We start from the raw sequence: 22,822 nt of genomic DNA, 5'->3' as shown, positions 1-22,822 counted from the left end.
AATTTGTAATTTAATCTGCCAACACAATACAGACTTGGTGTCTACTTCATTCTCCCCTTCATAAGGAACAATATTCTCCAAACAAGCCTGGAGCACTGCAGAAATGTATCCTGAACAGTTCCTTTCCTGGGCCAGAGGTCACTTACCAAGCTCAAGCAGAGATTCTGGATCACATCTTTCTTATGAATTGTGGCTTAAGCTCGATTTTCTTGTGGAGGCTTTAAGTTCTTCATGGTTTTCTGCAGCATTTAGTATTCTTGACTTCACTCCCAAGGAGGCATTTTGAGCCATTACATTCTGCAGGAGTGACAGTCACTCAACTCTCAAATGCCACAAAAGGAGCATTGCCTGCAATTTCAGTGTTTAGAGGAGCAGTTGGATACAATAAAAAAATGGAAGATCCTTTTGAAAATGAGCCTGCTGTCACCCCAGTCCTCTGACACTGGGAATACTACTGACTTGAGATTGATTTTATGTTCCAGCCTTGGAGACACTTTAACACTTTGGATTTATAGCCATGTGGCTTTTATGAGCAAAAGTAATATGGTTCTAAAAATGTGGTGTGCATGATATAAATAATAATGGCCATCAGAACAAACCACAATCCCAGAGCCTGGACTGAAGGTTTCTGGAGCCAGCCACACTAACAGGGAGCCCATACAGTTAAAAGGAGGAATTTCCAAAGCACAGAAGGTTTCCCATTATCCCACTTTGAGAGTATGGATACCTGACATAAGTGCTAAAGTATCTTGGACTTGCTGAAATCCCACACAGGCAGCTGAAATATTAATATATGTTACTATTATTCATGTCTTTATTGCATAATTTACAAATATATGGGACAAGTGGAAAAGAGAGGAAGAGCAGAAAAAAAGCAATGGCCTGAGGGGTGGCTGGTAGGAAAGAAGAGCTCCTAATGTTATGTGGGTTTTTCCTTCATTTCAGCATGAAAACGGTATGTGAGTTGGAGAGAAGGTGGCACATCTAGGGCTATGGGTATCCACCAGCTTCTTGGGGTTATTAGAACCCAGAGCCCTGTGACAGAGGAACCTTAAAGGTGTGGCTGTTGGGATAAGGAGGTTGGACAAGCAGTTTGTTATTTTGGATGTCACCTTGATGCACTAATACTGCTGTCTAACAGCTTCACAGGACACTCTTTACAAGCACCATGTGGGCAGGAGGCACCATCACAGGCTTAAGCCTTTCTTAGCTGATATGCAAATTACTGTACACATAATTAACATACATTTATTTGTTATTAACTGAGAGATTTTGACACCTCTCCAAAGAAAGCTGGCATGCCTCCTTCTTGATGCCCAGAGACCTTAGTGTAGTTTGTGGACACATTAGCACCAAAAACATTGGATCTTTTCTTCTTGTTGTTCTACTGATCTCACTAGAAATGGAGGAAGCCATATGCAATCATGGAAAATCATCTAACCTTTAAAGCCTGGTTCTGATCCTGCAAAGGTAATATGAGCATTTCCCTTGGTGTCCATAGCTTTGTGCCAGACTGTTGGGAGCTCTGTATGTGAGAGCACAAAGCTTGTGAAATAAACTATTAAGGGCTGGTCTCTGGGATTTAAATGCTTTTCATATAAAAGACCCCACTAGGTTGCCACGAAGCATGTAAAAATACAGCATCCACTGGTCTGCATTTTTGGAAAAAAAACCACCCCAAACACAAAAAACAATGATGTGTGAGGTCTCTCTCTACTTACTTTCTAACAGGCTTTAAGTAACACAAAGCTGCACTCAATTCAAGGAAGAAAAAAAAGTGCTATTTAATTTTAGGGTCCACTAAAAGCAATGCTTTCCACATAGAAAAGGGCCGTGACCAGCATGGAGGAAGATGATCTCTTTCTGGGTTTGGTGGATGATGGAAAGGGGTGAACAAAGGTAAATTATAGCTGAGAATTAGAAGAAGCCCTGTCCTGATGATAAAACAGTTCCCAAGGGAAGTGATGAAAGCCTCATCATTTGTTTCAATTAAAACTGGACTGGAAAAAGCATCGGAGAATATGTTCTGAGAGAACATTCCTGGCAAATCAGAAAGCCTGGCAATCCATGTCTTTTGTGCTTCTGATCTCTGTTGTCATATTTTTAATTGAGTTAAAATAAAGAGTACACAAAGTATATTTTAAAGAGTTTTCTAATGCTAATGGAGCATGAATTCATTCAGTGATTATATATATGTATCATAGGGGTTATGGACTGATGCTTCATTGCAGTAACAAAAGCAATTCTCTGGGCTCTCATTATCCACAATAGTCTTCGTAATTAGATGCAATAATTCTGAGGTTAAATTCAAAAATATCTCATTTCATGCTTAAAAAAACCTTCAACAAGTTACCATAAAAATGCATCTCTGTGCAAAATACCAAACATGTGAGTCTTCTGAGAGGGAAAAAAGCACAAAAAATCACACGTGGTTGCTTGGAATTAGTCTCTGCACAGCTGCTTTATACTCTGGTTTTAATTATTATAACAGTATTATAACACTAGCACTGCTGCAATGAGGGTCTGCCATTATTCCTATTCTAAACACTCCTTTTCACAGGTTTAATTACCCAGCCATAAAATCTAGCTCTGTCACAGGTAGAAATTGCTGGTAAAGCCTTGGCCTGGACAGCTTTCAATAAATATAGTTTGAACCAGATTGGTTGTTTTCAGCTTGAGGAACAGCAGAGTAATGGGGTGAAACTTCCAAGTACATTTATGATTTTGATGAGTTAAACCCATGCTTCTTATGCTTCCCAATGGCAACTTTTGAGTTTAAAACTATTTGGTAATGCTTCATTAATATTTATGAGGCTTGTTGCAGTTTGTTTATGGTTCAGACCAGCGATAGTTCACTTCTCATCCCAGGTCTTCATGATGTGGTTCATCCTGGTTAATGGAACTTAGTGAGAAATAGCAATACTGTGAGGATGTTACTAATTACCCTAGGCTAAAGTTGGTAGTGGGACACCAAACCTCCTGTGAGCAGCCGAGCAAAGTCTGAACTCACAACTGATTCAGGGCTTTCTTGACATTCTAGAAAGGGACAGGGAGGGGTGTCCTAAAAACCACTACTCCAGGAGTAACTTCCCAAAGAGCAGCACAGGCTGCAGCTCTGAGGAAAGCAAAACAGCTAGCCAGAATGAAAGTGTTGTGAGAGCAAAGGATGGAGATGGAATATGAAATGTCCAAATACAGCCAGTTACCCTGGATGCTGGAGAAGGGAAGCCCTTGACTTACTCCTCTGGGCTGTCCCCAGAGAAATGCTGACACTTTGTGATAAACCTCACATTCTGAACCAAATGCTCTTATTGAATTTCTCACCTTTGTGAACTCATTTAGCCTTACTGTTTTTTCCGACATGTTTAAGATTTTCAGCGTCCTGTCATGGGTTGCTGGTAAAAAAATGAAGAGATATTGGTTTAGAAAGCAACAGTTGTGATTTTGCATATTGTATACATATTATCACACATTATGCTGTTACATTAACTTTCTTCCCATGTTGGATGACATTTATTTGAGGTTATCCCACAGTAGCTGAAGCTATCTGACTGTACTGAGACCATCTAACCATCTAAATCCTCTTGTATTTCTCTTGCTCAGAATCTCCATTTAGCTATTCAGAACTGTGGAATCATATTTATTCTTGACATAAGTTGGTGCAAATTGTGATGATTTTAACAGTACTTACAACTAATTATGTGAGGGAGGAAATTATTTTTGATTTAACAAACAGATAAAACTGCCTTAGAACTCTGGAGACATGGATTCTGCTTGGAAGAGAGGAATCTGAAAATCATAGTAATTTTCTCAAGAATATGGGAACATTTTTACTGATGATCATATTCAAAAGTATGTTTTGGTCAGTTTCTGTGCTGCTATAATGGAACTGAGAAGATACATCAAACATCTATATAGGTTTCTGAATGAGTTCTTTGAGAACAGACATACTATTTCTGTTGGCATTCTTTTTCTGTTCTTTCTTCTAAGTATATCAGGAGTAATGAGAAAATTCATCATAGAATGCATTTATCTCTTGTTGGTTAATATGTTCCTAAACTGTACATTATCTTTATTAAACTATAAAACAGAGTGTAGTGTTCTGTTAATGTACATTAAATACCATTAAGTGAAATAAAGAAATGGAGCCTATTAGGGAAATAGTACAGAGAGCACTCCCAGCATCTAGAGAGCAAATATCTGGGCAGGAAATTCCTTCACAATCTCATGTTCCAAGGTCTGTTTGCAGTGGGGAACCACAGCTCCACAACAGGAGCACAGGGGATGTGTTTGGCAGTCACACAATGTCCTGCCAATAATAGATGATTACTCAGAGGAACAATTCTGTAATTCAGACAGTGCTGACAACCTCCAGGCAGAGGTGACTCCAGCAGCCACAGAAACACTCTCTGGAGTGCCCTTTTTATCATCCCAAATCAGCAAAGACACATTTGTTATCATTGATGATCATTATGGGCTCTTGATGTAAAGGGCTGGCAGCAGGCTGGTGTTGCCACTTCAGTGTTCCTGATTCTATTCAATTATCATCATCTGGGGAGGTCAAGTGTAAGCTATATAAAGTGGACAGGAATTATGGAAATCTTTTGAGCTGAGTGCTCTGGTACAGAGGCCCTGGGCTGTGTGTCACTGGATGTCTGGGACTGGCCAAGGGAATGGCTTGATGAGATGAGCTATTGGGTGGAGCATTAGGTAAACCTCAGCAATGCCCCTGAAACCATAACAGGTAACAACACTGTCAGACTTTAATTTTGTTGATCCCACCTTTGTTCCTTATCACCCAGTATGCCAGTATTTCCAAGACCTCCCATGAGACAAACAGAAAAAGGAGGAGGTTGGTACAGTGAGTCTTAAAAACAGCAATAAGCACATGGCAATGTCTGGCTAATAAGGAGGGCAAGTGGAAAAGGTCTGTATCTGGTCTTTCTATCACCCTGAAAGATTTTTTAAACATTTTTTCCATACTTTTCAAGAGCATATGAATGAATTACATGGTGGTTCAGTCTCTTTCCAATCTATCTGAAGATTTGTGGCTCATATCCTGGTGTAACTACTCTTAGAGATTCTTTCTCTGTTATCGAATCCATTTGCTGTTTTCTCACAGTTCACATAATTCAGATCACAGCAGTTAAACTAAGGAAGACACATTGAAAACTTGCCTTTTCTCATATCTTCAGGAATAACATCAGTGACATCTGGAAAAAACCTCATGGCACTCTGAACCTATGAATCAAGATAATAGTCAAAGGCCTGTGTCATGCAGACAACAGCAGATAATTCTTAAAATAAATCACCCAGAATAATCAGAAATATGGGCCAGCCATGGGTCTAACACACAGGTAAGATATGTGGACAATGCCCTGTCCCCTGATCCTGTGGTGGCAGAGCCACCACCCATCCTTGTGCCCCTTGCTGCCATGCCAGGGCACATGGCACTAGCACAAATGTCCCTTTCATCCTGTCTGCAACAGCAGGATCTCCCCTAGTTACCAGTGCTGCTGGGATTCTGTCTCTGCCATCCACTATCCACTCCTTGAACAGATCTGTCAACACCTCCTTTCTCCTTGCTGTCTCCTCAGCTCTCTGTCTTTCCATCTCCTCCCTTTCCTCACGTCTGTTCTTTGCCTCAGCCCTCATCTGGGCCAGCCTGTAGGACATGGGAACATGGATTAGAAAGATACCATCGTAGACATACTTAAGACTGATTAAGCCTACCCTAAAGAACAAAACAAAAAGAAGCAACCCTTTGCTGAAATTCCCGTCTATGTGGAAGACATTTAATGGAAAATCATCTGTGCAGCTCTCCTAGATTTTTGTCATTTCAACAGCGACACATTTTACTTTCACATTTATAATGACATTCATCATTTATTGTGTAGATGTCCTTCAATTTCCTTTCAATTCTAGCAGGGAGACAGGTGCATAATTTTGCTACAGTTGATTTACCAACAAAATTGCATCAGTCTTCATTGTCTCCAAACCCAAGTACCTTTTCACAAGCACTTCACTGGCAAAGAGCAATGTTCAGTGAAATTTCTGAAGCAGCCTCACACAATAGAGCCCTCACTGCCTTAGGACAGGGATAATACCTCAGCCTCTCCATCATTTTGAACACATAGAGCTTGCAGGTTTGGACTGCCAGTCAGCTCCCTTTCTTCATGCTTCTGTTTTCTTTGCTTCTCTAAACACCCAGCCATGTTTTTCCCAATCCTCCATTTCACACAACAAAACAAGTGAATAAAATTGACCCCAAACTCATCTGCTTTGATTTTGACTTTGTTAATTTATGAAATGGGGAAAAAACCCTTTAGGAAGGTCAAAATGCTTAAACCCCAATGATCAGTTCAGATAGAGAGAAGAGCTCTTATTGGTGGAGGCTGCTGGAATCTCTCCACACTGAGGTAGCTGCTCATCTTTGTGGCCTTCACACACTCTGTAGCTACTAAGAGAAAGGGGAATTGCTTCTCTTTTGTACCTGAGAACTCCAAAACCTATATTTTAGCTAATGATTCCTGCTCCCTTCTTCCCTCTGTGTTTCACATGCTCTGAAATGGGCTGATCCTGTCCCTGCTCTCTTCCATTCTTCTGGGGTCATCCTACCCAACAATATAGTCCACCAATATTTTCTTTAATGAACAGAAAAACTTATTTTACATGTCACAGCAATACACTTTGATCACAGTCAGTTTTATCACAAGGTCATTGTTCTTCATGGCCATTTATCACAGAGGTTTCTTAATGAATCATTTGGTTCCTTAATCGATGGTGGGCATTGCACAAGTGCTGCTGAGGCAGCTCAGCCTCAGGCACTTTGATAGCAGGGGAAGGGTAAAATATTTTTCCATCTTCTGCCTCCTTCCCAGAGCCAAAAAGGAGAGAAGGAATGCAGCAGATACCAACCTAAGTGGACAAACAGATTTTTCTCCAATGTATGCTGCAGCAGGAGAAAACCAGACCATTTGTAGAGGTAGCTCCTCTGGAAACTGGAAGCAGAGCCTACTCAGAGCTGCCAAGGTGCTCTGGTGATTAATTTGGGCAGTGTCCAGCGCAAGTTACATTCTGTGCTGCACCTGCACTGGGCTGCAGTTTTGCATTCATTTCTAGGGTCCTAAAACTGGGCAGATGCATCCTCTGCCTGGTGTCCCTCAGACAATGATGGCAAAACAGGGATAATGGCACCAGGCACACATTGCAAAGTGAGCTTATTTCAGATCAGACATTTCCAGAAAAGAGGAGATGGCAGCAAGGTGACTTCTCCCTGCAGAACCAAACATGTTTCCTAAGAATAGAGTTGCCTGCCTCCCACACAGGGATGGGTGAGTCAGCCTGAAGGACTCCCATCCCTGGACAAAAGGCTCTGTTTCAGGTATCAGTCCATGTGCATAAGGAATTTCTCCCATCTGTTCTCTTTCCTGCCTTGACTCCCAGTCAGGTAGCAGTTAAAGAGAAACTGGAGAAAGGCCAAGAGAGCTCACTGAGGATAGGTAAGTGTTAGATGGGAACCTGTGATGAATCCTGCCTTGCCTGAAGGTAATGCCAAGGCTCCCAGGACCTCCATTTGAGGCAGAATTTCATTCCTCACCTTTCTGGTGATTAGATGAGAAGTGTTGAGCACAGACTGGCACTGCTCTTGTAACAATTCTGGCCTGTTTGAAATCCAGTGACTCACATGAGGAGTCTCACTGCTGTGTGGTGTTGTTAAAATCCTGCATTGCTGTGATTTAAGAATCCCATGCAAATCCCACAATACAGCCATCACAAATATGTAAATCCTGAGCTGCTGTGAATGCAAATCTCATGATACTACTACCAGTGGATATGCAAAACCTGCTACAGCCGTGATTACATAATCATGGCAATGGCAACCCTGGCAATGCTGTTTTTGCAGATATTTATTTCTGTAAGTCTTGACAGCCACTTCCTTTGACTCAGGTCTGAGAGCTACAAATTGAGAACCTGTCTCCAAATGTAAAAATAGGCTTAACAGCCAAGGTCAAGGTAACAGGTCATGGGTAGCCAACACTTTGCATTCAACAGGAAAATCTTTCTCCAGAAACCAGCTCTGATTCACAATGAAAACCAAGAGTATTTTAGGAGGGGAAAATAAGCCCATAAAAGAGAACCAAACAAAAGCCCAATCCAAAGCCCCAGGAAATTTTATGTATTTTAGTTCAGTTACTTTTTCAACATAAAAGTGAGATATGGTCCTGTATCCAGGTGTCCTTCTGTGAAGCAACAGGAATGATAAAATTGTTCCTAAAGCAAAGTGGCGAGGCTGACATCCTAAGCATCCCCCCAGAACAGCCTGTGCTTGAGTGAAAACTCACTGAAAGACGTATTTCCCCAGCTCATTTGTTTCAGTGGACCAACATGTAAAATATAGAAAATAAAACTGAAATTATTTTATCAGTGATTATGAAATTCACTTCTCACACTGTCTTGTTGTATTCACATCAGGCATGCTTCCTACAAACTGCACCAGTATGTTTAATGGAAATGTAGAAACAGAAGCTCAGATAGAGAGACTTACCATATTCTTTTAAGCATTATAATACTGGCAACTTCAATTATCTTCATTTAGGATTTATGCATAAGACATGTCAACATTTTACTTCCCTAATTCCTGACACTGAAACCAATATTCAAGGTGTAGGAACAATTTATGCAAATACAGAGTCATTCAAACAGAAGGCATTATTCTACAAACACAGATACAGAATAAAGTGATCTAGTAGTGAATAAGTCATTTTAACATTAATCACAGTCACCTCTGGATCATGTATGAACTGAAAAGTTCACATCTATATTTTCCTGAAGACAGCAATGAAAATAAAGCATTATTGTTCATCTAATGTTCTTACATTCTAACCTTAGCGTTTTGTAAGGTGTCATGGAACCCCGTTCCAATATTCATTAAATATTACACTAAAGCAAACAGCCTAGAAATAAGCAAAAGAACAAAAAAAAACCCAGTTTCTACTCTAAAAGGAAAAATAGAATATAAAAGGAAAGCTTAAATAAAAATCCCAGGAGAAGGAGTTTCTACAATATGCCAGGATAATGTTGTTGTCCTGGTCAAGAGAAATCATCCTGAAGGAGGAAAAAAGGTTACGTTTTTATTAAGTTTGGAAGACTACAGGAGAAATTATCTGAAGAGTGTCCAGACCTTTGATGCTAACACCTGTCCCTAATAGCTGCTGTCACTAAGCTAGACTGGTTTGGAAGAAGTTTGCATTGCTCACGTGTAACTAAGAGAGAGTTTAAGGAGGAACTATATCCTTGTGAAGGGCAGAATATTGCCTTAAACAGGAATAACTAGTGTTTCATTCTGTGTGCCATGTTCTGGCATTTGTCCTGCTTCTCAAGTTTTTATGAGACAAATACCATCCCTAGCACTGCACTCCACAAGGTGTGTTTTGCTCAAGATTCTGCCAGCCAGGCTGCAGGGACAACATTCCTTTTGTAAAACAGAGACCAAGACACCAGCTCTGGCCTTGTGACCAGCCACAATGTCAGTGCTCTCACCTCTGTGATGTTGTACCTTGCTTCAAAGATTTGAGCTCCTCCGAGACCACCTTCATTTCTCGTAGGTATGGGCCTGGTTTTGGAGGAACAATATACTGAGGATTATGCCTCATCAGGTATTCTCCAAGATAATTAATGGGGTTAAATCTGGTTGGTTCTTGGTCTGATACAAGCACATGGTTTCTTTCCACTTCCATTAACAAATTTTCTACTCCTGGGATTAATGTAGGGAGGAGGCTGTCGAGCAAATAGATGCGAGTATTGAGTGTCTCCTTCTCCTCATTGTACCACTCTCTGGCCAGCCAGTCCCCGGGTTCTCTCCTCCTCACCTTTGCTTCTTCTGCCTTTTGTGCTTGAACCAACTTCACCTTTGTCTCCTGCAGACTCAGACACCTTTGCTGTACCTTTTCATGAAAACACTCTTTCCACGAACTGTAGTTACTAGGACGTGGCACTTCATCACGCCCCTGATTGCTTTCCATCTCTGTTGTAGTCCTGTGCTTATGGCCAAGCTCAGGATCTTGTAGATCTGCAGATTGGGCTGATTCTTCTGGCTGAGCAGCTATACCTCCATCACTGTGACACAGAAAAAAAGCAGATGTTATATAATGCCAAAAGATGCAGCAGTGCCCTACCAGGTGACACAGGAATAGAGTCAATTGTTAGGCACTAACTAATATTTTTTCTATGTTCCTTTTTTATTCTGTTACTGCTGCTTTGTACTCTTAAATAAATACAGACCCTTTACTTCAAAGATCAGTAAATCATTTATAAAGATCAATTATGTATCACAACAGCCCTTGGAGACAGAGCAACTAAATAAGTGTGTTCCTTTCTTAGGGCAGAAGAAACTGAGACACAAAAGGGGAATGATTAATTCCTGGTCACTTAGAGACTCAAAAACCAACCAGTGAACAGTTCCCACCAGCAGAATCCTCTTACCCCCAGCACATTATTTCTGTTCAGGTCCATTCCCTGCCTCCAGGAAATCCAGTGGATATGAGACAAAGGAAGCAAGTAATGGAAAATTCCAGATACCCAGGGGCAAGATTCCTCTACATGCCTCCTCTGCATCAGCTTTTCTGAGGCTGTGAAGAATAGTGAGGAAGCTTGTCCCACAAACAACTTTAACTGTGGCAACTCTTTCTTGCTCTGGACATTTTGTTAAGGTAACAAGAACACATGTGCATGGGTCAGCAGAGCTTCCACAGAAAGGAGAAACCTATACCATGAATTCTATAATTAAGTTGTTCACAAGCACTTTATGTTGTAGATCACTCTGTAAAAGAAGAATTCCTTTACAATCTCAACCTTCAGTGCTCAAAATGTTAATTCTGTGAAATACCAGGAAAAAACTGAGCTGCTTGCAAGGCACAATTTGAAAAATGTTTCTATATGTCTCCATGCATTTACACACACAGAATAGAGCAGAAACCTGGCTACTACATGATTCAAAGCATGAAAAATCAGCAGTATGCTGCAAATCCCCAGGTCAGGATTAAACACAACAGCAAAAGAAAGGTGATATTAAAAAACAATCTAACACCATTCCAAATTAGAAATGGAACTCCACTCTGAATTTGTTGCCACACTACCCTCTTCAAGTTTTTATTTAAAAAAGTTCTTTTCACCAAGGTCTTTCAGTTTTCATAGCAGATCCAGATCCAGAGCTTTCGATATGTAGTGCTCTTCCTGTTTAAGCATTTGTAGCTGTTCTGAAGTTGTTCAGCCTTCTAGGAAATGCATAACTGTGATCTACAGCCCTCCTGGCACACAAATTTAATTATGAATGTGTTGACCTTCTCGTTCATTAACACTGTTGGAGTACAAATACTGCCTGGATGGGTGGGATGCTTCATAGCATTAAATTTCTGTTTTCTCAGTGGGCTTGTTGGCATCTTCCAGTAAATTTTTTCCAAAGGTCCATTCCTGCTGGGAATGGGATAGACTTCTGGCTCAAGCTGTATATCTCACCCACAAAGAGGGTTTTAGGCTGGTAGTTGGTTTTGCTACCAAAGGACATGAGCTGGAAAGGGGTCTGGATTTACAGTGGTAGAAAGGGGAACCTGTCCACCCTGTGGAATTGTTCCTTGCTTAGGTGAGTTCCTTTCAATAAGCTGTAAAACCAGACTCCTTGGTTCAGAGCAGGGTGTTAACCAAATGTTCTGGTCACATTCCAAATCAGCTGGTTTTGTTGTGCCAAAATAAACTGTTCTTGTAGTTTCAAATACTTCTGTTATTTTTAAAACATCCTTTATGAAACCCTCTGCAGTTTCTGTGCAATGCTAAAGTGACAACTTCACTCCGCTTTATGAGGTGGCTGATTCTGAAAGATGATGGATATGTTTTCCACACTGCTCTCAGTCTTTTGTTAGGATTGTTTTGAGGATTAGTAAATGTTTTTAAAGGATCTCCATGTCTCTGACCAAAACAAAACATGAAACAACCAGTGTGACTGTTTTTTCTCAATTCCACAGCATCCACGTAACTCCAGGAATGGAAGCAGAGCATGGAGAACTGTGCCCAGTGCTTTAATGCAGTACAGATGAAGAAGACTAAGAGGGTATGGAAGAACAAAGAAAAAAATAAACAACACAGGAATGCTACAATCAGGACATGAAACTTGGGATTTGTGGAGGATTACAGAGACACACAATGGATAAGACTCCATTGGCTCATAACCTTCAGTGCTGATTTTCATTAGTTGAGAATTTGGCCCATAAGGAAGAATTTCTCCACTGAAAGGGTGGTGAGGCATTGGAAGGGGAGCAGCCATCATCCCTGGGAGTGCTCAAGAAACAACTGGACGTGACACTCAGTGCCATGGTCATATTAACAATGTGATGTTCAGTCAAATGTTGGATTTGATGATCTTGGAGGTCTTTTCCAAACTTAATGATTCTATGAGTCTATGATTTTACAATAATATTGAGAGCTCTCAGGGCCCATGGCATTCCCAAAGGGAGGCCAAATAACAGCAAGCATGGAGCACAGAAGCAAGCTCTAGAAACACCCAGGAAATTTGAAGTGTGATATAAAGTTTCCTGTAAGCCTTTGTTCAAGCTAAAGGCAAGATAAGCTTTCCATTATTTAGTAGGATGCCATTTCCCTGGCTCCTTTTCTGTGAGAAAAATATTCTTGCTGGAATCCCTGCAGGTACAAAAAGATTATCCCTGTGTTTTCTGTACAAAACCCAAATCTGCTCATAAACAATATTCTTATGGTTTCACTGTTACTCTGTTAGAGAATTTTGATGGGCGGGATAAAGCCAGGAAAGACTAAAGTTTGTTTAGGTAAATATTTTCAAGATGTTTGAGTTATAAAAGCATTTTCAAAAACAAAGCCAAATCTCTTTGACATTCTATTGCTCAGAAATAATTTTGCCTTTCCCTCATGTGTTTAAGAGAGCATATTTATCTCATCACAAAAAGCCCAATACCCTTTTAATACATGATCTTTCCAATACAATTAAAATTTTAAAATGTTTTCTCCTTTGCTTTTTGAAGCTTTGAAGAACTGTTTTTCTTACCTTTGGAGCAGGTATCAAAATAGATCTTATTCCTCCTGCATTCAAAGTGGCTTTGCAAATCAACAGGGATTTAATATATGCCCATCTGTTCTCAACCATTAAAAATCTTGAAGTGAATCAGGGATTTCTCAGACCTGCTGTGGAGCTGGGCTGTGAGTTTTACTCCTCTGTGTGTTTGCAGTTGCTAAGCAATAATCCCAAAGGTTGCTATATCTTTCCACGATCAGAATTGCTGTAGGTTGTCTTTTGGCTTTGGCACAGCCCAACAGACTCTTCTGTACTGAACTTAGAACATTGCATCACATGACTGAAAATAAAATAAAATCAAAAAAGGACTATGAATAGCAACAGAGAACATTAAGAGAAAAAAACAGAGAGAGAATCCACAGGTGCCACTGACAGTTTACCTTCAGATTCAAGGTTCACAAACTCCGTAACTGTCTCAAATCCATTACCAGCTGAAGGGAGGATGTGTAAACCAAATGTGAGAATCTTAGACATAAAAAGAAATTAATTACAAACTCAATTTAAACATTTCCAGGCTTTCTTTATTGTGTTGCTTTGAAGCAGTCTTGCAGGAAAGGCACACAAGCACTAACGAGAGGGGAGTGCACGGTGCCATTTTCTCAGATTGCTTTTAAACCTGAATCTAAAGGAATTTGATGAATCTCCTTTCATAATCTCTCCAATATTCTTTAAAGAATAATATGACAGGAAAAGGAGAAGGCAAAAGACAAGCACATCTACAACAGGCATTCTGCACCCACTTACACGAATGTAAATCAGATGCCTGTTCAGCAATTCCCTTGGGTTAGGCACGACTTCCAACTGAGAAACTTACAGCAATTTCTGCCAGGAAATGAGGTTTATCCAATGATGTTTCTCTCTTTGTATTTTATACTGGAAGTGCCAAAACCTTTGGATTGCCTACCTGCAGGGAAACTGAACTGTTACTTTATCTGTGGTATTTGTCATTGGAACAGCTGCAAGGTGCTCTGCCCTCTATTAGTCTCCATTTCATGGAATAGCCTGTAAGAAACCTTGAAATAGAGGAGGTCAACTTTCATGTGAAAAATACACTGTAATAAATTATCATTTCTTTGCTATTTATTTGGAGAAACATATCAGAAGGAAATATACTCATTGCAGTGTATTTCCAAGATGTGTTGAAGTCTAGCATCAATTATGTTAACAAAATGAAGCAGAAAATTAGTGTACAGAAGTAATTTAAAATGAGGCTTTAAACTGGATTGTGCACTTTTTCCTCAAAGCAGTTTGCACATGATTAATTCCTGTTATCTCTTCTCCCAGGTGGGCTTGGTTTTTCCCCTTTGCAATTCAGAATTCTGTTGCTATTACAATTAACTTACAAAACTTTTTGAGACCGAAACATAAATTTAAAAAAACAAAAGGTGATTTTTTTTTTCAACCCCCAAACAAGAATATACAACTAGAACTTAGAAGGATGGATCAAAACAGCTCTACTTTTATTTTTCTGGAAGTGGAATCCCGTGGGTTAAGCAAGCCTTTAATTGTACCCTATCTAACTTGGCTGTTATCCCTTAATGTTTTTGCTAAGCAAAGTATATCCTTTTATTATGCCACCAAATACTTGCACTGTTGACAAAACAATGGGCTGAATATGTCATCACAGATGTTTTGCTGGAATTGCCTCTTCTATATTTTTTTTCTTTTTCTGTGTAAGGTACATTTTGGGAGCACTCTGTTTGCTTTCGCAACTGATACCAAGATTATGCAATAAAAGCCCTAACATGTAGTAATAATAAGTTGTGTTAGCCAGGGAAATGTTTGCAGTGTGTTAAATAGTCAGTTTTGGAAATGTGTACAAAACCAGCTCATGTACAGCTCTTCTTTTAAATGCTACTCTGGGCTGAAGCAGCAGGTGGTGACCACAGTGCTTCCAGCACAGGAAAGAATAAGGCCACAGACTTCCAGTCTGTTTTCTGTACCAACACTGATGCTGTGACCACAGCCTGCCCTCTAATTGCTCTTTTCAATCCCAATACATCTGCCTTATAGCTTCCTCCTCCACATTTAAATTCTGCTGCTAAAAAACACTTCACATGCAAATTACACCTTTCTAGAGGCTGGAGGACTATCACAATTTGTGATTGTTGTAGCTAATAACTGATATGTTGGACTTCTAGTGAACTGTAGATAGCAACTCCATTGTTTACCTGTGGTAAATGTTTTGTAAAAGAGTTTGCTGTTCAAATACCTGGAAGTTCTACAGAGTATATGAAAATTACACAAGTCTACTTTGGAACATGGTTTAAATAATCATATCTTGACAGTAATCCTTGCATGATTCCATCAAAATCCAGAACGAAACATCAGTCTCAGGTGAGGGAACTGCTACACTACTCTGGGAACTTTAGTCTTCTGTCAATCCTCTCTGTCAATGCAGACATACCTGAACATGAGCTATGGACCTGAAAGCAGCCCTATACTTGCATGTTCAAGACCCTGGCTTGCTGTGCAGCCCACTCTGTGAACTGTTTAGTCCAGTTTAGGAAGCCTGTCCTCCATTCTCACCTGTCCACCAGGAGGCAAAATGCCCCAGTTTTGCAAGTCTGACTTCTCCATCGTAGCCAAGTCCAGCTACAGGAGACTCCCGAATCATTATTTCAACTGAGGAATAACCTAAAGAGAAACTATGTGTCTTCTCCAGTTCTTAAATTTACAAGGGAAAAAGTGCTGTCAATCTGAGGAACAGATTGAAGCAGCATCAGCCATGTACTTAAATGGAATCTATGGGTTGATACACACTCCAGACAAAGAGTTTGTTCTACTTAATGTTTAGAACAGTTTCTGGTTATCATATGTAATGTTGTCATTCCATACCCAAGACAATTCTCGATTCCAGTCACCTCTTTCCCATGAATTTTGTAGATTCTTGATCCAAATTACCTCCTTCCCATTAATTTGGTGGCACCAGGCTGAAATTGAAAAGCAAATAAATTTAATAGCACTTGACCCTTTGTTTCAGACCCCCAAACACCAAACAGGTCTGCATCTGGGAATGTTTGAATGCTTAAGATGCAATCATTCGATCTGGTTTTTGGTGCTTGGACGTGTGCATTGCTGTACAAAGAGGTGCTATACACTTCTCTCATTATGGAGTTACTATTGCTGCCTAATCCAAGGAAAAGCTATGTTACGTGACTATTAATGGCAACTTCCACCATTTGGCAACTTTTTCACCAGTGGTTGCCATACCCACTATCCCAGTGGGATGGGATTCCACAAACCATCACCAGGCAGGAGGCACATGGAGGATGCCCTGCTGACATACATTAATAAAAGCCGTCTGTGAGGCTGAGGGACCCGGGGGGGGGACGCCGAAACCCCTTCAGTAACCGGGGAGAGAATGCTGGGGTACTCCAGGTCCCTCAGGGCTGCCCACCGCAGCCCCCTCAGGGACCCGGGTGGAGATGCCGGGACCCTCCTGCCCACTGCAGTTTCCTTAGGGACCGGGGAGGGGATGCTTGGGCCCCGCTGCCCATCCCAGCCCTCTCACAGACCGGGGTGAGGATGTCGAGCCCCCCAGCCCATCCCAGCCCTCTCACGGACCGGGGTGAGGATGTCGAGGCCCCCAGCCTATCGCGACCCCCTCAGGGACCGAGACCGGGGGATTCCGGGACCCCTCAGGAGCCGCCGGCGCCGCGGGGGTTAAGGCGGCGCGGCCGCCAGGGGGCGGCGCCGCGCGCGCGCTGACAGCCGGCGCGTGCGCGCTGGCGCCTCATTGTGCCCGGCCGGCTCGGCCCCGCCGCGCCTCAGTCGGCGAGAGGCTGCGGGCGCGCGCGGAGCTGTCGCCGCTGCCGCCCCCTGCGGCCGCCGCCGCCGCTGCGCCACCTCCGCTCCGCTCCCCTCCCCTGTCCCCGCCATGGAGTGACGCCCCCGCCGAACGGCCGGACGGGGGGGGCCCGCCGCGCCTCGATGGCTCTGGTTACGGTGCAGCGCTCGCCTACCCCCAGCGCCACCTCCAGCCCCTGCGCCTCGGTGAGTCCCGGCGGGCACTGAGGGCAGCGCGGCGCTCGGCGGCCGTTGGGGTCCGGCGCGCGGTGCTGCGCATGCGCTGCACCCCCTCTGCTTCATCCCCCCCACCCCGGTGCCGCCGGTGTCCGGGCCCCGGGCCGGGGACGATGCGGGCCCGCGGTGCCCGGGAACGAGGCTCACACGCCCCTGGGCTGTGGCCTGCTGACAGCCGAGGGGACGGGCGGGGGTCCCGGTGCCCCTCAGCAGGCCCGTGCTGGGGCAGGGCAGCTCCCTCCCGGCCCTCATGGGGCACGGTGTCGGTCATACCCAGCCCCTCTGTGAAGGATGGGGCGGCGCGGGGCTGTCTCCATAAAACCGCCCGGTTTATTCTGTGTTCATTGTATGCGGTGGGAGAGGCGGGAACCGTGTGTGGAAGCGACCTGACATGGTTGGGGCTCCGGTCGTGCTCAGCTGATCTCATCTGACAGCACCCTCTGGGTATCCCCAGTGCCCGGCACTGCTTTTGCGGGCAGCTAAGGTGCTTTTCTCCCCCTTTTTTTAGAGCGGTGCATGCAATCTTCACAGGGCTGTGTCAAGCCCAGGAGAGACACAGACCGGCCAGATTCCAAATCCCTAAGTGAGATGTGCAGCAGGACAGATGTTTTCGTTGCTGCCCTGGGTTGCACAGGTGGCTCTGAAGGCTTCTGCCTTTCCATGCTCTTTAAACTTGGGACACGCTGTTGTTTTGTTTGTTGTTTGTACTTCTCTATTATAAACCCCTGCATGTTAACCCCTTAAGCTGCTAACTACCCTCTATGTGCCGTTTCTGATGTAGTCAAGGATGAGAATGAAAATAGCTTTGCTTTCACTTGTGTACACTTAGATCTAAGTTAGCATTTATCCTTAAAAAACCTCATGCATTATCACATTGCTGTTATGCTTGGCTTGCGAATGTTTGGAGGAAGAGAATAGTTGAAATCCCAGTTGCTTTCATCCTCAGTGGGGGGGAATGAAAAAGTCAACTACTTTGAAAATATTTCTTGTTGTGTTAGGTAAGCTCTTCTGAAAGTAGATAAGCTACTTGACCTGCCTGCCCCAATGGCATTTTAGCTGTCAGAACACTTACCTCTTTTTTTCGCCCTCTTTCATTCCCATGTCTCTCCTGAGATATATTTACTTAGCAACACAGATTAATTTTGCTTATACTTACCTACTATAAATATTAATGTGCTGCATTACTTCAGAGATTTCTTCACCCTTTCCACCATTCCTTTTCCCATACATTTATAGTGAGCATCTAGTGAGAATAGATAGGTCTGTCTTGGCATCTTCCTTCTTTCTCCCATTTGAATTAATTTTCCTTCTTTCTCCCACTTGGATGCATAGACCCTCCCTTTGTTAAATATTTTATATATATATGAACAATTAGTTGTATCCTCTAAAGCTCTTCCATCTGCAACAGCCAGGCTGTTTCCCAACCAATTAAATTAAATTGAAACCGTGCTGATATTTGGATACTACTTAGTTGTTAAATATAAAAACAACTCCCCGTGGAGTCTGATGAATCCAGAGGATGTAGCCTTGGATTTATGTGTCTATATTCTCTTTCTCTCATGCCATGATGTGGAGGTGTATTCTGTACCAGAAATAAGTGTGTGGCATATTCCTGGCCTGGTTTCGGGCCTGATAATTACTTCTGCTTTCTTAGACTTCTCTTGTACTATAAAGTGAACTTGATTTTCATCATGATCTTAACTGCTATTGTTTGAACACTTCTGTGTTTCCTGTTGCAACTTCCTAACCACACTTCATGATAGGACTGCCCTTTTAGCCTCTTAAATATCTGGGGTGGGTTGTTTCTCTCTCCTTCTGTTAGAGCTTGTGTGTGTTCCTCCTTTGCCGCAAACTTCTTGTTTCTTAATCAAAACTTTAGTATCATTTCAGATCATTCTCCTTGGTTTGTGAGCAGGGCAGACACATTTTTAGTCCTTCTGAAGGCTTTGGTCTAAGCCTGCCATGCTTGCCATTCTCATGAATCCCTGCCAACTGCAGCAGGAGGACTTGATTCTTTTAGTGTTAAGTCAAATTGTTTCAATCAATTTGTTGTAAACTGATGGTAGCTTCCTGTGGCTGCCTCCAGGTTAACTCTTCAAATGAAAGCTCATTTTGCTCGATTTTATTAGTACTATAAGGCTCTGTCCTTGCCGTTTCTGAGCAAAGATTATCTGGCAACTGCTGGAACTTGTGGGCAAGGGAGGAGCATGTCAGTGTGCAAGCATATGGCTATGTCTAATTCTGTTTCCAGGTCACTAAGAATTTTGAGGACAGAAATGGATTCTCTTTTTAAATTGCTTGATGTCTTTTTGCTTCAGAGATAAACTTCTCAGACAAGGAGAAAGGGTGAAATTGGTGTCCTCAAACTGGATTTTTTGCATTAAGTGTGCCCTATAAACTGTTATAATTGGTTCTTAAGGATTCAGGGGAATAGCTGATCTGAATCGCTCTGAAATTGGATGGCTTTTATTTATAGGTTTTTATCTTGTTCTCACTGCCACAGTGAGCATCTCATGAGCATTCATTTCAGGGTAGTTTATGCAAAGTGTTGATTATACATTTACAGCCCTCTGATTGCTTGACGACTTGTAAAATTCCTTTAATTGTCTGTCCAGACTTTGGCTGTTTCTTTTGGCCTTTGGTTATGCAGTCACTCTTGAGAAATAAGACTGCAATCTTCAATCCTTACAGCAGAACTGTTGTCTTCTGATGTGCCATGGTAGCAGAAAGTGGTGACAGACAGGACCGTGCTACAGTAAAATACAAAGATGCCTTGAGGTCCTTGGTGCTAAGGTTGATGTATTGTTGCTCAATTGCAGTTCTTGGCTGATAATTACATGTATTGGAAATAATCTATTGAAACTTGGCCTTTTAAAGTATTTTTGATGCACAGTTACCAAAAAATAGTATCTGTAATTTCTGGAAAGTGTTATTTTCCTTTTGTTTATTATATCTCTTTCCTGAGAAGTAAAGAAGCTGGGCAGGCAATCTGGCCCTGGCTGCTCTCACAGTTCACTTGTCTTCCCTACCCTGAGGGAGACAATATGCAACAATTGGAAGGGACCAACTGACCCAAAAAGAGAGGATACACTGTGTATATATTACTCTAAAATGCACAGTTCGGGGGAAAAAAAAAAAGCTAAAGCAAATGAAAACCTAAACCATTGGACTTCTCCTCAACCCCAAGAGAACAGCTTGAGCTGGAAGTAGAGTCCTGAAAATGTGTTTGGGAGTGTCTGTCATGTTATGCTTGGAAGCTCCTTGCTGGTAGAATGTACAGGAAATATTTTCACTTCTTTTTGGGGAAGCTAAATATAACATTTCACTACCCCTGGTCCTGTAATTGCTGTTAAATAATGTGGTAATTGTGAGTTCACTTAATCATTGATAAGTCCAGTCTATCTCACGTAGAACTTATTTTTCTATTTTCCCTTTTTTTAAAAATAAAGATCTTGATTGCTGCTGCATGGATAAGGATATGGAGAGTTGATTTTTGGAGGGAACTACAATGTAGCTGGGCAATCAGAAGCTTCTTACGAAATACTTAGTACAGTTAGGAATGCCTGATATTTAAAGATGCTCTGATCAGTAAAGATCATCTATTGTTTCTTGATTTTCTCCAGCTGATGTCTTTCAGGTATAGCCAGAGCTCATTCTGAAAACTGAAGTTTTCAGAGGCAGTGGCCCAGAAGAATGAGCTGATTTCTACTTTAGGCAAACCTTGCAGTGCCCTACAGGTAGCTGTTTCCTCTGGTGCCAGTTGTCACCATTTGGGAGATAGAACTGTTTCAGTGAGGTGATCTGTAACTTCCTGTCTTTCAAACTTCTGAAAGCCCTGTGAGGAAACCAGGAGGCCTCCACCTCTTGCTGGGTGTGATGCTGGGCTGTTAAAAGATGATTTCTCTCCAGCTGGACAAGACCAGGCAGCTGGAGCACAGATAGTTTTTGTGTGTGTAAGGGCATTCATGTGTGATGAGACTCTCCTGTTCCTAAGGCGGTTTGATGGTTAAACTGTGACAGAGGACCTGTCCTTCTCTGGAGTATCTGCTGCCTGTTGTATGCACACTTACCAGGTTTCCTCTAGGATCTGCATGAAATAGTGTCCCCTTAGAGATGAGAACAGTATTTGCAGCTGAGGAGGATGATGACAGTGGAATTGCAGCCCCACTTAGTACCATAGAGAAACATTATTAAAACTTGCAGAGTGCATGAGAAAATCTTTATCTCCTTTTAAGGGCTCTAACTCCTTTTGTAGCATATCTCAACAATAAGTTGATTTCAGTTTTCACCTCTTGAGTTCCAGTGGCACATAAATTCTTTTGTTTTGAAAAGGAGCTTGTAATTTGAAAATGCAAATAGCTTGTAATGCTGTAATGAGTCATTATCTGACCAGTATTGATTCTTGCTGTTTAAGAAATGGAAATAAGTTGAAAAGGGAAGGGTACAGTAGCATCTACAGCCATTCTGGGAGCCAGTGACATGTTTATATAAGTGGAAAATGCTATTTTGAGTGGAGACTGCCATCCACAAAGCAATCTGTGCTGGAAATATTCTAGCGTAAGAGAGCTGCCTTTATGCAGGAGTAATGCCTGAGGATTTCCAGTTACTGGAAAAAAATCCTGAAAAATCTAAAGCTGTAACTCTTCTGTCTTGGGAATTGGAAAAAAAAATAAAAAAGAAAATAGCCTTTGGGCAGCTTAGCTCAGTGTAGCTGCTCCCTGATCACAGCCTGCAGCTCAAGGTTTCATTCTTCAGTCACAACAAACCACATCCTCTCAGGACCAGCTAAAGCAAGGGGGCTCTTTGCAGGCTTTGCAGTCTTCTCATCCAACTCTTGCTAATGCCATTAGCAAGAAGTACAAATGGAGCTGCTGGTTTGTGACTAGTGCTTCATATGAACTGGCCCTGCCACTCAAGAGCACTTAGGCTGCTCAGCTGCCTGCTCCAGGTGTTCCAGTTGTTTAGTTCAGCCTCTGACTTAAAGATACTTCCACTCTGTGCCATTGATTTGCCTGAGCATCGTTTTAATTTGATTATTAGGTTGTGACAATGAAGCTCATATCTTTTGCATAAATGGGGAATCTTGGAAGCAACAGAAGAAAGAGGTGATACCTATTTGAAGTAGTCAGTGATTTAAGCAAGGCACACACTGTTTCTTACCTTTTGACTGGAAACTGTTCCTCTGGAGTGCTCTTTTTAAAGAGATAAAAAATTATAAGGGCTAAAAGCCATTTTTGCGTTTCTGAGTTGAGCCATATAAATTGATTAAATTACTGTCAACCCAACCATCTGCAAAATGTCTTACCACAATACTGCAATATTGCAATGTGTGTGTTCATGTGTTTCAGTCAGCATTTGGGCAGGCTTCTGTATATAGGGGTTTGAATGTGTCAATAGCTTTTTGCCCAAATAGAATTCCTCTGAATATGCATCTTATCAGCGTTGCTCATTGCAGGCTGCTCTCCTCTCGGAAGGCAGAAAACGTTGCTGTGAGATGAGTCACACACTTTAACAGCTTGTTGCTTCAATGGTGAGACGCACCCTTGCTGTGCATGCCAGTGATCATGAAACTGCTGGCAAATGCCCTGTGACGTGAACTCCTTATGGCCCCGGTAAATGGAACACCCCTGGCACTTGCTGAAAGGCGTTCTGCTTGTAGCTCCTCGCTGCTGTTGGGCGCACTGTTCCTCCTCCTCC

General features: G+C 42.2%; 2 protein-coding genes and 1 long non-coding RNA gene across 53 annotated transcripts in view; 1 reads left to right on the top strand and 2 right to left on the bottom strand.

Annotated features, from left to right (window-relative positions):
- EFCAB5 (EF-hand calcium binding domain 5) overlaps nt 1-17,170 on the bottom strand; it is a 35,973-nt gene extending 18,803 nt beyond the window's left edge. Inside the window, exons 1-10 of one of the 50 annotated variants that reach the window (XM_086859470.1) lie at nt 17,065-17,154; nt 15,938-16,032; nt 14,004-14,112; nt 13,480-13,564; nt 13,073-13,379; nt 9,873-10,119; nt 9,544-9,780; nt 5,509-5,665; nt 5,178-5,241; nt 3,325-3,395 (exon numbers count right to left, since the gene is read on the bottom strand). In XM_086859470.1, coding sequence (XP_086715596.1) covers nt 3,325-3,395; nt 5,178-5,241; nt 5,509-5,665; nt 9,544-9,740 — 489 coding nt within the window. In that variant the 5' untranslated portion in view covers nt 9,741-9,780; nt 9,873-10,119; nt 13,073-13,379; ... (2 more) ...; nt 15,938-16,032; nt 17,065-17,154. Of the gene's footprint in view, nt 1-3,324; nt 3,396-5,177; nt 5,242-5,508; nt 5,666-9,543; nt 10,120-13,072; nt 13,380-13,479; nt 13,565-14,003; nt 14,113-15,937; nt 16,033-16,662; nt 16,830-17,064 lie in introns of those variants that run through there. The other 49 variants (XM_086859476.1, XM_086859475.1, XM_086859480.1 and 46 more) reach the window with 49 other exon arrangements.
- The window catches only part of SSH2 (slingshot protein phosphatase 2), a 91,921-nt gene continuing 85,883 nt past the window's right edge, over nt 16,785-22,822 (top strand). Inside the window, exon 1 of one of the 2 annotated variants that reach the window (XM_086859451.1) lies at nt 16,785-17,095. In XM_086859451.1, coding sequence (XP_086715577.1) covers nt 17,033-17,095 — 63 coding nt within the window. In that variant the 5' untranslated portion in view covers nt 16,785-17,032. The remainder of the gene's footprint in view (nt 17,096-22,822) is intronic. The other variant, XM_086859452.1, reaches the window with a different exon arrangement.
- On the bottom strand, nt 19,787-22,521 carry LOC111937780 (uncharacterized). Its single transcript, XR_002868761.2, has 3 exons — nt 22,431-22,521; nt 22,286-22,317; nt 19,787-19,875 (listed from the first exon to the last, which is right to left on the bottom strand). It is a non-coding gene; the product is annotated as an uncharacterized LOC111937780 (long non-coding RNA).

Source organism: Cyanistes caeruleus, chromosome 21, assembly GCF_971803275.1.
Source record: "Cyanistes caeruleus chromosome 21, bCyaCae1.hap1.1, whole genome shotgun sequence".
Taxonomy (NCBI): Eukaryota; Metazoa; Chordata; class Aves; order Passeriformes; family Paridae; genus Cyanistes; species Cyanistes caeruleus.
Note: the sequence above shows the minus strand (reverse complement) of the source record. Positions and strands in the feature narration are given on the sequence as shown.